General features: G+C 32.2%; 1 protein-coding gene across 1 annotated transcript; it reads right to left on the reverse strand.

The window, feature by feature from the left end:
* Positions 1-1,864: 1,864 nt before the first annotated feature.
* On the reverse strand, positions 1,865-10,390 carry LOC109600341 (voltage-dependent calcium channel subunit alpha-2/delta-3-like). The gene is made up of 21 exons (XM_049970049.1): positions 10,261-10,390; positions 9,394-9,586; positions 8,920-9,337; positions 8,739-8,870; positions 8,295-8,687; positions 8,065-8,244; positions 7,708-7,991; positions 7,571-7,657; positions 7,314-7,385; positions 7,187-7,261; positions 7,029-7,133; positions 6,595-6,666; positions 6,369-6,544; positions 6,227-6,312; positions 6,096-6,174; positions 5,824-6,047; positions 5,367-5,527; positions 4,707-4,979; positions 3,495-3,736; positions 2,166-2,367; positions 1,865-2,002 (listed from the first exon to the last, which is right to left on the reverse strand). The coding sequence occupies exons 1-21, from the start codon at positions 10,365-10,367 to the stop codon at positions 1,928-1,930; spliced, it is 3,636 nt and encodes a 1,211-aa protein (XP_049826006.1). The 5' UTR covers positions 10,368-10,390; the 3' UTR covers positions 1,865-1,927.
* Positions 10,391-19,394: the final 9,004 nt, after the last annotated feature.

Raw genomic sequence — 19,394 nt, forward strand, 5'->3', positions numbered from 1 at the left:
AAGGTGTTTAGGAATCAATTATTCAGTGCTGGAAAATAGTCACTTTAGTGTTACTTGAGTTGCCTAATGCTGTGCATTAAAGTCTGGCGCCATCTATGAATATTTCAACTGTATATTTCATACTTTAATATTTTAAATAAACCAAAATAATCCGATTATAATATATTATCTTTTTGAAACGAGTAATATGCGTTAAATAAACATAGGAACAAAAACGGCACAAACCCTATTGTATGTATTAAACAAAATAAATAATTCAGCAAACTATTGCATATTTACACACAATAGAGTTACGGCATGAGTTACATTACTTTTCAGTTATGGTATTATTAAATCTGTAAACTATTCGCATACTGAACAACAGAGCGCTTCGGCACAGCTAATGTTTTCCTGTCTGGTCTGGTAAACACATTATTCCCGATTTCCCACAAGATTCAAGCTTTCGGTTTTCAACGATAGTTCGATAATTGTTTAATTCATCTCTGGCATTTCGAATGCAGGTCCTAATTGATTCATTGTTTGTTAATGGTGTTAAATCGGGGACGCACAAAAAATGATTCAAATTGGCCGAGACGCTTGTGTGTGTCTCCAGCCGAAACCACTAACCATTCTTTTACCCTAACAAGATTAATAAACCGGAGAAGTAAACATACATACATCTGAACTGTCTGGAAGTTATTAAACTATTAGAAACTGCGAGAAGACAGATATTTCCACAACTGGAACGGAGTCGAAAGTAATGAGAGACAAAGTGTGGGGTTGAGGCAAATAAAAAAAAAACTTAAGACAAGCTTAAATAAAGTTCACCGCTTGTCAGACACAGGGCTGATTTATTGCTTTATTGTTTAAAAACATCCAATAGTTTTTATATTGTCTGCCAAATAATTTTGATTTATGAACGGGATGAATAATTATGGAGTCGAATACACCTTTCGAAATGGCATTTCGATAAATGTCTAGGGGAGGTTTTTTTCTCTTTGGTATTTGTGTACACTTTTATATGGATTTTTTGTCTTTCATAGTCTGTAATTCGAGTAAGTTTGTGAACATAATTTTTAATAAAAATTTATTAAAATTGTAAACGTGTTTCCTTTTATTATTAGTTATTCCTAGCTTTTACAATTAATAATGGAAGTTAATTAAGGTAAGTAATGTATGAATTAAATAATTTTATTGTATTGTTTAATGTGAATATTAATAGTACAGTTAAATTTAATTGTAAATATAATTTATTCTAATAACTAACTAAACCGAATGTATTTGGTTCAAAACCATATTTTATTTACTTGTCACGGAATTTATGTGTGCTACCATTTAATTAATGGTTGAAAAACATTTGGGTTTTAATTAAAATTTACTGACGTTATAAAATAAAATTTAATTTGTTGCAATTATGAAAATATTGTCATATGCTAATGACCCAAAACTTTATTAATCTATGAAATTATTTCTCTTATTTTGTTTTTCAAAAAACAAATAAAATAGACTGTTGTCCCTTATTTTTTGCCATGTTTCTTGTCAATTTGAGCAACTTATTAATAATAAATCATGTTAAAACATAATGAGGATATAAAACCTCATTTACCTTGGCACAGAGTGCTTCAAAGTGTACTTTCTTAATTACACCATTAACTTGACATCCGTTCTTGACGTTGTCCTAGTATTAACTCATTTTGAAATTTAATCCCCTCCTCGCAAATGCACGCTCTAATCAATAGTAAACTGATGTACATTTATGTACTTTTTGATGTTAAATAATTTATTTTAATAGCTAAAATGTAAATGTTTTATTATGTAGTTAAATTTTACATCAAACTGATTTTAGAAGTTGGGTTTAAATTATAAAAATAACCTTCAGTCCAATATTTATATTCTAAAGCGAGAATACAAACAGAAAAATATAATTTAAATTTAATAAAGCCCAAGATTAACAACCAGGTTCCTTCGGCTTCTTCCAAGTGTGGCCACAGTAAAACGAATCTCTCTCGTTTAATCCCATCTCCTACAACAAAAAATCATCCAGTATGTCGGCTTTATTAATTAAACACGAATTAAATAAATCAAGGAAACCACGACACTGTTTTGTCGCCATCAAACAAACATAATTGTTGACAAACACAAGTGCGAAAACGACGGTAATTAATACAAAATAATGCGTTTCTTACACGTTCGTCATGACTGTAGCAATTCATGTAGCTCCTCCTCGTGTAATTGTTTCTTGTCGCTATGTAACAGGGTAAAGTCTCATTGTAAATTATCTCCTTCGGTTGGGGACTGTTGATGTAAGTTTTTGTGCCGAATTTACATCGGCCATTAATCGCAAGGAACAACAGATTACTGTCGGGTATCTTTTCCACAACGTAGGGCCTGTAAACAAACCGCATTGGCAATTTTCGCACTGATTTAATTAGCTGCAAGAAACTACCAATAGAGACGACGGTTTTTTTACCTTAGTTTATTTAAATGCATTCTTGAGTTTCTTTAAATGGGTCTTTTGCTTCAACAATTCAGTCATTGTTTAGAAAATAAAATCGGAGTTTGTTTTGCCAACTGCATCGAAATACAATTTCCATGAGAATCATTGCACACAACAGCGCTTATACGGAACTTCTTAAATCCAATTTTCCCGTCGGGAATAAATAAACGCGGTGGAAACTTATAGAATTCAAAATGCTGAATTATTGACATGGCATACACTCAGAATTCTTAAGATAATTCGGATTTATTCGAGTATATTTCAGTGCAACACTCAATTTTAATTCGCTTCAATTCTCGCTGACTTGTAATTTTTTTATTGCACGTATTGATTTGTTGATTTTGAGGGTTGGTCCCGAGTGAACGTTTAAATTCTTTGAATTTTCCGATCACGTTTCTTATACCTTACAATGACCCACCGATATAGCTTATAAACAGCCGATAAGGGTTCGATCCTTCAATACTTCCCGTCCATAAATTCAAATGATCTGAATCCTTCGAATACAGTTTCCGGCGAGTTGTTTGCCCGGAACAGGGAAAAACAGCGGGTAAATGTAAATAATGTCAATGACTCAACGAAATTTGTGGGCGGATGAATAATCATCTACAGATGCGAAGTTCACAGGGACGTCAAGTTGATTGGAACGTAATTTATAAATGTTTTGTTTGTTGAATCTCAATCTATTTATAAGAAAATTTAAAATAAATCAGGACCCATCCAATTAGGGAGTTAAACAACCAAATTGTTTCTGTTTAAAATAATTTATGAGCAACAAACTTTCCAAATTTCAATATAAAATCAGTTTTATTTTTAAATACACCGTTTCAAGAAACCTATAATTGTCATGTTAAATTTCTAGATTGCCGTTGCATATGTGACAATTAACGCTAATTGAAAAAAAAAATTATTACAAACAATGTACTATTTACTTAAATAGAAAAAAATATTTCCAAAATTACAGGTGGTGCGTTAATTTTTTGAAACAGTGTATTAATTAATGAAATTAAACACTTCTTACCATTCACAGTCGAATTTTGTGGCGTTTTCGTGGTAAACGCTGCTCCTGAATTTGTCCTTAAGAGTGAACAACCAGAATTCGTGATCACATGGCGTCGGGTAAGTTTTTTTGATTTCCAATTTTTCTACTGCAATCGTGTCCTCTTTTAAACTTTGATAATTTGGACCTGCCACTATGGACTTCACCCAAAATAAAATAGTAGCTAGGGCCCAATTGGTAATGCCCAAGAGGTGCTGGAACATCTATATAAAACAACATTAATTAAATGGTACACAACAAGTTATCTCATTTTGACGAAATCAGCTTAAATTATAAGACCTATTACAAAGCACACAATGAAAATGGAATTAGTGATTGAATTCCCTATCTTTATAAACATATTTACATTTAATGGAAAACAATTTCAAGAGATATTTGTTGGAACCTCCATCCCCTTATTGAGCATTCAACCATGCACGTTTGCTTTGTTACCACTTCCTGATTCGAACATTATTCAATTTAATAAAGTTAAATTTCATCACCATTTTGAATGGCTACAGCTTAATACCTAACAAGCCGATTTATTTAATCCAACCCACTAACAATTGGTGCAATTCGCAATAAAATCCGACAACAAATTTCCTCGAAATCGCATTACATCAATGTCACAATTGCGCCATTCAATCCCAGTAAAAGATTGCACATTCGAGGCCGTAATCTAATTTTAAATAAGGCCACTAGACTTTTTTTTCCGTACCGACTCTAATAGGCAATTCCGACGTAATGAGTCTCGGGACAGATGCGTACAAAAACTATATTAGTAAGTACATCGTGTTGAATAATATTCGGGGACCCGAACACAAAGCGACACTTTGAAAGCACTACCAATTCGACCTCAGAGAGCTGGGGCGAATCTTTGTTCTGTTGTCTTATCTTAATTCCCCGAAAGGAAATTTATATGTGTGTGTCTTCGCTGTTTCCCAGATTAAAAACACCGCGATCTTTTATTCAGTCGTCGCAACTGTAACGGCTTTAAATGGCAGCAAAAACAGATAAGTATTTGAATGTGGCGGGGCACCGGCGTATTTATTTGGGTGTTGCGGGTTGCACGGGCAAAAAACGCCCGGGGGACTTTTTGTGCAAATGGAAATTCAATATTTATGGAGTCAATTTTATTATCAAGCTGGCGCATTTGACTATTGATGTAATTTCATTAGGAATAATTGGACTCACTTTTCTGAATCGCATGGCCGGACTCCCGGCGGCGTTTCTCTTCCTCTTCTTGGGGGGTTCCTTCTGACAAATGGCTTGATAATCGAACATCCGAGTGTCCTCAAACACACCGTCCTCGATTAGATGGTACATGATGTCCGCCCGGATGTCACCGATAAAACGTCCGGTGTACTCGATCTCGTCGCTCAGCACGATGTAGGCGTTGTTATCGAGGATGAAGCAGTTGAGATAGTCCGATTCACAGGTGATATTGCAACGTCTTCCCGTGCCACACTGTGAATTAGGGGCGGAAATTAGATTTTCGCAAATACAAATTGCCCTATCAAGGCGTCTTGTGCCAGTAAATTGTTTGTAGCTGAAGCTTCGGATTATGTTAATAAACAATATCGATGGCTTTGTATATTTTTCATCTCGCACCCTTAAAACACATTATCGTTTTATATTATCCAAGTAAAGTTCCTGCTGTTTGCCTAGCGTTCCAGTTTTATCGGTAATCGGATCAGAACCCAGACATCCGAAACATGCTTCGACACCATAAATAAACGAGATCGGGTTCAATAATTAAAGAACTAATTGGGTCCCCCAGAATTTATCGTAAGTTAATATTAATAAATCGCGGTCGTTAGTTTTAAACGCCCCATTTTAAGGTCGATGTTTTACCTTGACTGTCCTATTGTGACTTTTCAATGTAATTTCGTTGTAAAGTTCGTACATCGCTCGATGATTGAATTGAAGTCCTACTACAGCTATTGGCGTCTTCATGTTCTTGTTCTTCAGGTATATCGCTTTCGTTCCCGTTATCATCGTGTTGTTTTCATAGCCTGGCAACAAGGGATATCAAAATGCGTAGCAGAAAATTGCTAAACATAAATGCACACTCAAATTAACATAAAATCTAAACTAATGACGTGATTTATTGGTCGTTTCACTGGTTTTTATCGCTCGCATGTAGCCTGGTTTTGCATATCAAATTCTGCATCCATTAATGTATTAACATGAGATTAACGAGCCATCCGTCAATACTGCATGCAGATTTTTGGATAACGACAACATTAAACTACTATTGCCGTACATTAAAAGCAGTGTAATATAATGCATCGAGTCTAAAACAAATCACCTGATATTTCGAAAGGGACGGAGTACAAAAATTTCCTTTCGTCATTGTAGTTCTCTTCCACAGCCCTCCTGTACCAATCTTCGTCTATCGAGCGGTTGTTTCTTTTCTCGAAACTGTCTTTGTCGTCTTCGACGACTATGAAGGAGACGTCGAAATTTCTCCATCTCGTCAATCCGCTATGAGTTGACAGGAAGATTTTGTTTACGAAATACTTTCGAATGACCCTGGAAATACACAATAAAATAAAATTTTGACTGTGGAAAACAGCTTACTTGTCCTTTTCTGTGTCCAAAGGATCTTCGAACCAAATTGTATTATTGGCATCATGGAGCAATAAACTAAACAAAGGTTCTAAAACATTAAAACTTAAATGATGAAGTACCATAATTCGTTTTTGTCTCACCCATATCTTTTGGGGCGGGATTAGTTTTCAAAAAGTTATTGATTTTGTCTTCAGGAGTGGCACCTTCACAAGACTTACAATAAATCCTAAAATCCTCCCCAGTTATAATAGTTAAAGGTTTATTTTATAATTTTGTTGTTACCAATCCGGATGGACCTTCCAGTATGTAGTTTTTAATAATCCCATGGCAGCAGCGAAGTTTTTAGTCGCACTAGGTCTAATTTTAACTCGTCCATATTTTTGTGGCAGCACTATTCCGAGAGTGAATGGACCCAAAGGCATGAGAAAATATTCCCTACCACTTAATATCACACGTTTCTGAAAGTGTTGGACGTGTGAAATCAGCAGACAATTAAAACGCCTCTTACCATTTCGTTAAGGGTGAATTTGACTTGTAAAGTTTGCTGGTTTTCAGTGTGATTCACCACTTTTTCCCTCAACTAAAAAACCATAACAATTAAACTAGATGTACATGTAATATATATTTATGTTTTGGACGTTTTGTGAACGAACAAAAACCCAAATCCACTTAAAATCTTGAAAGCAAATATAATTGAACGCCGCGAGTCACGTATTGTAAAAACAATTCAATTGAAACTTTCAAAATTCGATTTCATAATTTTATATATACCGACAACATACCAAGTTTTTTAAAGTTCCGGCTTTTTAACGACATTCCTTTAGTGTCCCGCTAAAATTTATATCGACTGAGTGGATAATTAAATTTTGTTTAAGCGGTGTGTCCCGTTTTTTAGAGTCAAAGTTTGTTCTCGTTAATGATATACATAATTCAGTTACCTACCGAGACGATCGTTTCGTTGAAGAGGCGCGGTTCGCTTTCGTCGTTCAGGATTTCGACTTCCAGAAAGTCGACTCTGTTAAATGTCGGTTTTAAGATGTTTTCAAACTGGAATTAATCATTTTAATAATTTTTGACTGAAATAAATAGTACTTTTTTACTTCAGGTCGGTGATCAGGATGTGTTAGAACGTATCCGTTGTTGGTGCAAATGAAGGCATATCCATTGGTTCCAAGCTAAAAAAATATAAAAATATTAAAGCTAAAAATAAAATAATCCAAAACTTACTCTGTGGTAAGGTATTAAAGATTTAAGCAGTTTAATTGGCAAATCAACTCCGGCTACACCTATTAAGTCAATCTGAAAAAGGATTAATTAAGTAATTAGCTTCAGCTCTGAAAAAATTGAGTCTAGATTAGGTAGAGCCATCTAGGAGCGAATAGCTCTTACTGCACAAGCAGGATGAACCTTCCTGTCTGAATCTAATCGATATAAAGCTCCTGCAAGCTCCCACAGAATTTATCTTTACAGGAAATTTTACAAACCTCATTGTCCCTTCTTCCATAAACTGGAAGGGAAACTGTAGTCATGTAGTTGTAGTCCATATATTTCGTCTTGTACTTTTCGTACTCCTAAAAAGTAAACTTTCAATTTCGTGGCTTAAGTGGAAAACTAGACTAACGTGTTCCTCCTTAAGTAACATGTGCCCTCTTGAGGTTAAAAGTTTATTTAGTCTCATGTAATCTCGTTTAACATGATCCAAAAATACTTCTCGTTGCCTATTGCCTTCGAATTTCCGCCAGAGCCAATTGGAAAGCCTTCTATCGGCCAGATCTACGTGTAAATAACTCCAAACTTCGCTGTCTTTATGCGTATAATTATAATTAATAGGCCTGGATAAGACGTTCATGTAATTCAAAATTTTTTCCCTTACATCCGACATAACAGTCATGTTAACATAATATCCTGCAAAATTGATATATTTCAATAATCACTTAATGGAAGTATATAAACTCAAGTGGAAGTAAAACACTTTTACCCATGTTTGCACAAGCTATCCACTCCATGTGTCTGGCATCAGTACAATCACTGCCAATTTGATACGTGAATATCCTAACGGGGTTGTTGCTGTGCCAATTGTACAATTTAAATAGGTCAAAGTTGAAGTCATAGTCGATTCCTGCAGTTATCAACATTATTGCCTGGTTACAAGCTGCACCTAAAATAATTAAGGTGATCAAAAATATAAAAAAAGTTGAGTTTGATTACTAGTGCTGAATCTTCGGAAGTTTTTCAAGATTTCAAAAGCCTTCTCCAAAGCTACACTTATGTCTGATACGAAGATGTCTTCGTAAACAGGAAGACTTTCTCTTAGCAAGCGTAGATTTTCCTCATTTGCTTGTACTAAAGTGTTGTTAAAGCACCCCACGAGAGGTTCGGTGGAGTTGTTAAAAATATAAATGTTGACAAAGTCGTTGTCGTTTAAAGTATCTAAAATATCGTTGACGATGTGACTGCACAAACCTCTATGTGTTCCCACCATAGAGCCGGAATTATCCATTAAAATCATTATATCTTTTGGTGATGTCATGGCTTCTGTATACCACGACCTTGTACGGAAATCGTAAGTTTGATCATAAGTTTCGGTCGACCACTTTATGGCTGAAACATCCCCATTATCTACTTATAAAACATCAATGTTCGGATAATCACCTGGATAGTGCCTCATAAAGCCATGAGGACTAGCAAAATATTGCCATGTCAAAGTCGGATCCTTAGCCATGTTGTCCTTGAAAACAAAATCCAGGGCTTCAGACCATCTGATCCCTTCGAGAACCTTCTCATCTAAAAAAACCCATTGAAAATCTTGGCCATTGTATTTCACCATTAGTACCTCTATGATAAACATTGATGGGCGTTTTAATGATGCTCATATTCAAATTGACATTCTCTCCAAACCTGGCGTCGTACTCCATCGGCAAGGTAAGATAAAACTCTTCTTCCTTATCCGAATACCGGTCCAATTGATTGGTGCAATCGCAGTCGTTTTTCTCGTCGTTGGCGTTCTTTACTCTATACAAAGCGTCCAATTCTTCTCGAGTGAACGAGTTGTGGTCGAGTGGTTTTAAATTTCTTTGCTGGCAGAACCAGTTACATTCAGCTAACTGGATGTCGTAGTTCACTTTCAATCTTTCGTCATCGTCGTCTATGTCCGTAACGTTGTCAGCGTTGTAATATTGGTATGAACTGTTAGCAAAGAGCGGTTCGTTTTTTCTATAATACGACAAAAATTCTGCATATTCAGCGATTCTCTACAAAATATAACATGTTTAAAAATATTCAAGTTTTTGAGGTGGTAAAAATGTACTTTGACAGCCTCAGTTTTCTTGGCCATAATAGTCCTCATGTCCTCCTTGATCTTTCGCAAAATTTGCATACCCTCAACTCGTTCTAATTGGTCTTTGAGGTGTTTGAAGCTATCTTCCACCCTCTGCGGTTGCGTCAACGTGTTGCTCAGGTGGAAGAGTTTTTTTCCAATCTCATTAGCCCATATTTTCACTCTGTTAATGGACGACAGGAGTTAATGAAAAATTGATGAGGGAACTGACACAGTAACAGACGTTGTCTTAGACATTCAAAGCGTTATTCTGGCGCCATTGTCCGTGCAATCGATAGAGTGATAGACATACAGGCGCCGCACAGAATCTGGACCAAGTGCGGAATCGCAAAACAAAATAGGAGGATATTACGAATTGAAACGTTTCAAACAAATATAAGTCTAAGGAAATAATCTGTTTAATTTCGGAACCGTACAGAGCTAATTCGATAACGGTAATAAGGAAAATTAAGAAATGTACGGGGGAAAAAACTGGTATTTAATTTTGTATATTGTTACACAAATGAATGTATTCATGATAATCTAATTTGTTTGGCTCATTTTCTCAATTCTAGAAAAGATTCTTATACTGTTTTTTTTATAATTATATTTTTGTTTAAAAAATATAAATAATATTAAATGTTTACTTAATTTAAACAAATAAATACTTTGCATAAAATATTTGGATACCTTTAAATATAATTAAAATAATAATAATAATTTTTAATGGAGTAACCCAGTAAAATAAAATACAAATACATGACAAACATATAGTAAATAATTTGATAAATTATCCATAATTTTAAAATAAAAAATAATGGTTATTAATTATTTATTATATACAAAAATATTACTTACAAATCAATCACGTTTCGTTGTAGTTCTTGTTCTTTAAAAGTGCAACAGCAGTGAAAAAAGTTGCACAAAATCAAACAGAAAATCACCCCAACTCGTTTCGAAAACATTTTTGAACGTCGCACATCGAGAAAATGGGAAACTTTCAAAACGCTCCGTGTTTTCGACAGGCGCAATGTGAAATACGAAGTGCCCTGGTGGCGCGAAATACGGAGTAATGTTTGTTGTGCAGATAAAATAGTAAATCGATAGATAGTCTTTTATCTATGTAATTCCTGTATTAATAATTATTATTGGTATAATATTATTTAATTTATTGAATATTGATTGATTTATGTGATTTATTTTAGGGAATAATAACAAACTTTATTTTTAAATATATTATAATTATGTTCAGCTTAGTTTCATATCTAGATACTTATTAATTATGAGAATAATACAAATAATATCACAAACAATTTAAATTTATATTTTTCCTACTTCGGTGCCATCTATTAAAACGTTACAAAACCCTGAATTATTGATTTGTATATCATCGTCTATAAATTTCTCATTTCTTCAACCCTTCTTGCCGTTTCCTCTATAAAAAAACTTTCTAGTGTATCTATCGTTTAATAGATGTCGCAACTTACACTTGTGAAATTCTAAATTCTAAAATATTTTTTACTTACACAAATACGATTATCCGATAATGGCAACTAAAAAATCTGATTACAACAAAGTCCATTCGTCCATTTATTCTATTTTTAGGACAGGGCCCCTTTTAATTTGGAAAATGTGTTTACATTTGAATAAAGTTAAAAAGGGTGGCTTTTTAAAAAGTTTTTAAAGCATTTCGCCGTGTATTTAATTAATTTTAACTAATTACCACGTCCAGTCATAAATTCGAAACAGTGCGTCCGCCAATTAATCATGATCATGATGAGGCAATAATGTGCAGGTGTATATTATTAGTGCTGCGAGTTTCGATTAAGTAAAATAAATATTAATAAACGTTAAAACATGTGAATATTTACAAACGGGCAAAATATTATATATTAACACAGCATACATTTAATTTATTTTATATTTTTAGCAAACACACTGATATATCACGGGCTAAATATTTTATAAATGACCTAATAAATAAAGCCGGCTGACTTTTAAAGTATTATTAATGATGTAATATAAATATTTGCGATTCAAACATGTAGAGCATGTTTTTGCGCAAAAATTTATGCCTATTGATTAATTTCAGTAAACATTATCCATTTATATGTGTATATATTTATGCAATCAAATATTTACACAAGCGAAAAAATATGAACGCATGTCGTTTACGTATATGCGTTTTACAATTGCACCGGCGGATTCCCGTTCCCGTATTTATTTTGACCCGGTAAATGTTTGTCGTCGTTGCGTACGTTTCCGATATTCAAAATCGCATTTGTTTTAATTAATTCCACGCGTTGGTTTTGTTAAAATTACAGAAATAACAATAATTTTTATGAATAATTTTTATTCGTAAAACAAATTTGTTTATTTTTTGTTCGTGTAGAATGGTCGAAAAGGTCAATAAAGCTTCAGGTTTACTGTTTAACGTTTTGAGGTTGGTCATTTTTTAATATAAATTATAGTTATCGTAGTTTTTACGTTTATTTGTTTGTTGAAATTTATCGAAATTGTTTTTTTCCATCAAAATTGCAACCAATTGGTCAAAGTCTAATAAAAAATTAAATGCCACTATTTCACAAAATTTTGAAATAATAATAATAATAATAAAATAATTTATTTATTCAGCATATGCACATACACCAATCGAAAACCATTAGATCCAACTGAATTTTGAGAGAGATATCATGCACGACAGAGACAGTAAAAGTCTGAAAATTGCTTCGTAGTGAGAATCTTTTATTGTCTCGGTCATGCATGATATCTCTCTCAAAATTCAATTCAAGACAAAAATATACTACTTAATTTTGTTTTTAAATTTTTGAAAATTATCCCAATCCTTTTTGATATTTGGTAATATGCATTCTAACATTTGTAAACCTTTACTAAATAATTTTTTTGTCAGTTTTAATATAAAAATCTTCTTTTTTATGTAAATATGATGGTATAATCTGCTTTTTAATTTTATACTTTAAATTACTTTATTATTTCTTTGAAGTCCATGCTGATACAATTGTTCTTATAATTCTTACGAATTTTTGATTTTTCTTTATGTTTGGATCAAATTTTTTTACCCACAATTTCCTAAATGTTTTCAATGAAGTTAAGATTTGGACTTTATGCTAGCCATTTCAAAACTGTAACCTTATCGCCTTATCATAGTGCAGTGTTTCTTTAACAGATATATATGTAAGTGGGTATTGTTTGTAGTAATAAATAAACAATGAATTGGTTGAAAAATAATATATTTATAGGACTGCAGTCAGCATAATCAAAAATTAAAAACTTTTCACAATGGAAATATAACATAATAGTTCCAGCTTGTGGAAATGCACCATTTGCTAAATACGTATTTAAAATATCTAAAATACAATATCCACGCACTTCAAATACATCTTTCATTATATTTGTTTTTATCATAAGTTTAATATATGTTGTTTTTAATTATTTATTTGAAGTTTGGCATATTTTTTGTACTTCAAAGTACATTTGAAATATATTTGTTTATTTATGTTGCTTATACCTGTACTTTTTGGTTGTTCATATGACTCTCAATCATCTTCTTTCTTAGTAAAAATAGCTCTTTTAAGTCTAATATCTTTCGTTGGTAGTTTCTAATATTCCTCCATTCATTCATTTATTCTTAACATGTTTAGCAGGAATATTTATTGTTTTTGAAATGTTTGGACAAATTTTAAGAAACCTAAAAAGTAGCATATTTTTAATAGTCTATGTTAAGGGGGTAACGAGGATTTATTGAAATAAACATTATCTAAAATACAATATCCATGTATTTCAAATACATCTTTCATTATATTTGTTTTTATCATAGGTTTAATATCAGTTGTTTTTAATTATTTATTTGAAGCTCCTTTCAAAGTTTGGCATCTTTTTTGTACTTCAAAGTACCTTTGAAATATATTTGTTTATTTATCTTGATTATACCTGTATCTTTTGATTGTTCATATGACTCTCAATCATCTTCTTTCTTAGTAAGAATAGCTCTTTTGAGTCTAATATCTTTCGTTTGTAGTTTATAAATGTTACGTTTTATTAAAACCAGTATAATATGAAATAGATAATTTGTCAGAATTTGACTATAATGCTTGGACACTTTTGCTATCAACGACACAAGTTGCTGACCATGCAAATTTGTTCAACGATTGAACAAATTGTTTACTTAATCATTCTCTCCAAATGTGCTTTCCAATGTTTGTCCAACATTCAACTGTTAGTCAAAAACAAAATTAATAATTACTCATATCATACCCCTCGCGTATTTACATTTCGTCGCAATTCCAAATTACCTCGTCGAATTTCGATTCTGGAATCGGCAAATTCGAAAGCACACAAACCATCATATCAATAACAAAGCTTTATTAATTTATGTACCACGTTTTTCCTATTACATGTTACCGTCACGCAGACAAACAAGTCATAACTTATGGCAACAAATATTTGGGTGCGGCGCAAACTTTTTAAAATAAATATAACGTTAAAACGCACGCACATTCATCAAATTCAGCAAACGTTTCCGATTCGTACAACTGGAAAATCGAATCGATGTTTTAAATACTCAAAATTCCCAACCTTAACTTAATTAAGTATTAATAATACAGGTCTAGTTTTTTTGTCTAGTTGTCAGACATAATAAACATTATGCTGAGGCGAGATGATTCTGGAATGATCATTAAAGATACATCGGGTTCATTAGCGCTAATATCCGTTGAGTAAAATCCTCGGCCGCCCCTGCGCTTACACATAAATGATTCTGATGCATATTCCTTGTTAAAATTCCCCAAGGATTATCTACACATCGACTGTTTAAATTAAGAGAGGTTCCACCAGGCGCATTTGTTAGGTGTATTGGGTTGAACCAAATGGACAATATGTAAATTTAATATTTTATGAGAGGGAGGTTTCATTAAAATGTCAAAGTTCGGGTGTGTGTAACAGGTAGGATTTATACCAAAAATCATTACTATTACTATTATTGCACGAGCCTTATTAAGCGGAAGATATTCCAAAGTAATTTTTATCATTCGTTAGTTTAAATGATGCGAAATAAGCCCTACAATTGTTGTAATTCCCCTTGCGTCCCTAATTCCTATAAATCCAATAAAAACAAAATCGCAACTTAATGGACCGTCCCATCGTCCGAAGACCGCGCCGAATTCCGAGGCCGCAATTTAATTAACGATTAGGGTGTTCGCAATTAAAGCTCGGCACCAAAGAAAAGTCGCGAAGAAAAACGCGGCAAGAAAGAAATGGGGCGTGCCGTGACGGATGACGGTGACTGTATGCGAAATGCTCCGGGTCCGAGGACGATTTGTCACCCGGATTTTTTTTTTAACGGCTCTCGCGGCGCCTGCTCGCGTCGTCTTAAGCCCGCTTTATTTATGTCGCCGTGATTAGTTCTAATTGTTTAATGGGATTTCACAATTTTTATAATTTCGACCCCATTAAAAAAACGTTTCGGCACTTAAACACGTAATAACGATTCGCGTAGCGGTGCGCCGTTCAAACTTGCGGACACGCGGGCGCAATTAGTGCAGTAAAACAGAAACGAAAACTTTAATTACCGGCACCAATTAATAAAACATAAGACGCGGCGGCGGTGGAGGAGGCGACGGCGGCCGCGGCCGCGTCGGATTTCTTTAACGCCACCAACAAAACATGTCTTGAACTGCCGGATGGGCCGTTTTATGGTTTAATTTCGCCACTAATACAACAAAACTTTAATCATAAATCGTTCCCACACGTGTACTTTTACCAAGATTGCACGTGCGTCAGCATAATTATATCGGGCCGGATCGGTTGCCGGCACATATTTCATACTCGTCCTTATGTTACTTCACTTCTTCGTGCCTCGTCTTGGTTATAAAATAGATGTTTTTCGGTTATTGCCCGTTAAAGTCTATTTAGTTTAAATATTAAATGTACGTCGTTGTCATTATTGATCGTTCGAGGAATGCAATATACTTTGGGTTGCCTGTACTGACAAAAGAGATGGCAGCACAATATTAGTATTAATAGTAGGCAACCATAATTGCCTTATATACAGATCAGGTCAGGCTTATATGCTATCTGAAATAAAAAATCAGTGATTGAGGATATCTTTATAGATTTCCATTTCTTATAGGTATAATAGAAAACAGTTGAGTCACACCTGACGACCATCTAAGAGACCTTACTTACGAAAAAAAAAAAAAAATTATAGAAGAGGAGAAAATTCTTTAAACGAACCTCCAGGTGGAATATGGAGGGAGTCGATTTCCATGGACTAAAAGCCCACTTTTAAGGTACTGATCAAATGGACAAAAGCAAAGAGGAAAATGGCGTTGCAAGACATATACGCTCAGAGAGCGAAAGGCGAGGTCAGGAGACCGGCCCATCTGAGCTTAGGAGAACAAAACCAGTTAGTCGAATTCAAAAATCTTCCTTGAAATAATAGGAATTGTGTTGGGATCCGTTAGCTTCCCACCGCCACTGGCTTGTGGAGTGGTACTGAGCCCCAGGACCACAGCAAGGTGGATCCATCCTGGGGATTTACAAAGACAGATTTAAGGTTCACGAGGGGTACTAATATATAGTAACAACAAACATAATTCACAATCCTAGAGTAACAATAGAGTACCTAAATTTTTTTACTTAAGGCAAAATCTAAATTATATTATATTATTATTATTATTACTATAAATAGTTTTCAATCAAACAACAACTTGAGACTCCAACATATTGTTTATATATCATTTTAAGAATTTATACTCAATATACTTTTAGTTAACTGACAAACGAGATGGCATTCCATTAAAAATAGGCAACCACAATTGCGTTTTAATTATTTTGAACTGAAATCTATAGCTAGTTTTTAATTTTTTATATTTTGAAAATAAGTAATTATATAATATATTACAAATTATAACTTGTTCTTGATCAAAGTACAAATTGTTATTCCAACATTCTAAGTTATCATCTATTTATTTATTATTTTCAAGAATATATAGACTCAAATTATTTTAGTTGTCTGTATTGACAACGAGATGGCATTACAATTCAACATGTGACAATAGGCAACCATAATTAGTTCTAATTATTTTTAAAAAATAATATATATTTTAATTAATATAACTACAACAACTGTTGCAATTTGATTATTTTTAATATAACGTATTTAACTTACCCTTGAATACGTGCAGAAATGGATTTTCTTAAATTTCGAACGTTCCCCCATTGTCTGTAAACGTGGGGAACAAAGGAAAATAAGGTAACCGAAAAAAATGATATAATAACTTGTTATTTGTGATAAACACGATAAACATCAAAAAGCGTATTTTATCGTCCCTTCCCGAAAAATTGTCAAAGATTCGTATACATAAATAACGACTCCGAAACGAAACATCTCGCCGGAACAAAAAAAGAAACCCGGCAGCCGTATCACGTTAACGAAAATAACGAAAAGAAAAAAAACCAATGTCGAACTAATGGCATAACCATAGAAATTTCTCACACACACACATACACATCGTTCGATTCCACCGCGTAAGTACAAATCACGTCGAGCGATACGAAATTTCAGTTTTGTCGCGGGGGCGAACGAGAATGTGTGCACACACAAAGGAAATTTACGAGCCCATCATATGTTTATTCGGCATTTTCAATTCCTGCACTCGGTGAGGGGTGTGAGGGGACGTGGGGCGGCGGCGAGTGATATTTAGCGCCGCGGCGGGGCGCGACCCCATCCATCATACCATCCGCAGGTTTTTTCTTGGTGGTTTTCTCACCGAATTTTAATGTACTTTATGCTTTTGTTAGGTATAAAAATAACTCGAATTTCAACGAAATGTTTGTGTTGGTTAGTTTAGGTTTTTAAATTCGTTTATGAAAAAATATTGCATTTATGTTTTTAATGTAAATTTTATTATCGTAAAATAAATTATTCCACACAGAATTATTTTTTAAAAATGCGGAAATTTTATATTTTAACGAAATGTAGTATTCAACTAATTTTCAATTAACAAGAATGAAAATACAAAAAATCAAAACCATCGACAAAAATGGGAAAACTAACGAACGAAATATTAAATTTTATTATTTTTATAGCATGAATTGCTCCATGAGAAGATCAATAAAATATTAAAAATTTACACAAAGACCAATTATCTTTTTACTTTCAGTATTGTTCAGCAACTAGATTTAAAATTAAAACCTTTGCTAACATTAATAAAGCTTGTGACGATTGTAAAAAGAAAAATATATATTATAATGTTTTATAAAATAAATTAACATATAATCATAATTAAAATTTAAAATAAATCTTATAATGTCTAAATTTTATTTATATATTTAAGATTTTAGTATTTTTCGAAAACTAAATTTAATAATAAAACCTTTATTAAGTTTTAAATTTTATAGTTTACATTAGAATAAATAATTAATAATAAAAAATTAATATTTCTTGTATTTTTTGGTAATTATATATTAATATTATACCTATAAAATATACATCATGATTTATTATTATTTCAGATTTATTTAAATACAATTAGAATAAAAAATAATGAAAATTTTATTCAAATATTTAAAGTTTTAATAATTTTATAAAATTTAGTATTTGTTGTATTTTTAGTTAAACAAATGATTATACAAAGATTATTAATATATTAAAATTAAAATTTAAACAAACAATTATTATATACAAATTTTAATTGAGTATTTGAGCTGAAAACACCTGAATTTCAGCAACTAGACGTTTAATTAAATAAAATTCTCACCAAAACTAATGAGAAAGTCGAAAACTTTATGATGATTACAAATGGGAAAGTAAAAATGTTTTTTATATTTTTTACATTATTGTGTTTTAAACTCGTAACGTGTATATAAAATATTTATTACAACTTATTATTTCAGATTGTATAATTAAAATTAGGATAAATAATTAATAGAAAATTTGATTAAAATATTCAACATTTTAATATTTTATTAAGTTCAGAATTTATTTAATATTGAGCTGGCAATATATATTTGGGATTAATTAATTAATTATAATAATAATTTTAATATTTTTATAAAATTTAGTATTTGTTCTATTTATAATTAAAAAAATGAAGAAATTGGTCACAACGAAACCTTCGAAAGTGGCAAAATTGTGAAATTATTAAATTTATTTTAATAACATAAATTATTTCATACAAAGATTATTATAATATTTATGAGTTTTTATTATATATGTTTTTTATATTTTTTATTTTATTATATTTTAAATTTGTAACGAGTATATAAAATATTTATTAGCATTTACTAAATAATTATTATTATTATTATTATTTGATGATTATGATTAAAATTAGAATAAATAATTATTTTATTAAAATATTTATAATTTTAAATTTTACAGTTAACATTAGAAAAAATAATTAATAAAGAACATTTTTATATTGTTTACTTACAGCTAACAAAAATGAAGAAATTTTTTGAAACAAAACCCTCGACACAAGTGACAAAAATTGTCGAAACGCTTGTCGGGACTGTAAACAGGAAAATAAAAATTAAAAACACAAATTCGTACAGCAATTGTCTTTTATAAGGCGAAATTGCGGGATAATCCGACCGTTTCGCCAACTTCAAATAGTCAATTAGCTTAATTAGAGGGTCGCGAAATAAAACAAAAAAGGGGTTAATTTTCTTCGCATTATTTTTTAATTGCTCTCGTATTTTTTGTTGCTGCCCGACTCAATATTTACTTATTTATTGAACTGATCAAACAACAAAAGGATTCCGGATTTAGAAATAATAATTGTTTTAACTTCTGTTCTTGGTATTAGTCAAGTTAATTGAATATAAATAATTAGGGGGCTTTTTAGTTTATTGTCTGTCAACTGTAGGTTTTATTTAATTAATTTCTTTTTGTGATATAAATTGGGTTTATTCAGCAAACACAAAACTAAACAAAAAGCGTTGCAGAAATCCTGAATATCTGCGAGGCG

This window comes from Aethina tumida, chromosome 7 (assembly GCF_024364675.1).
Source record: "Aethina tumida isolate Nest 87 chromosome 7, icAetTumi1.1, whole genome shotgun sequence".
Classification (NCBI taxonomy): Eukaryota; Metazoa; Arthropoda; class Insecta; order Coleoptera; family Nitidulidae; genus Aethina; species Aethina tumida.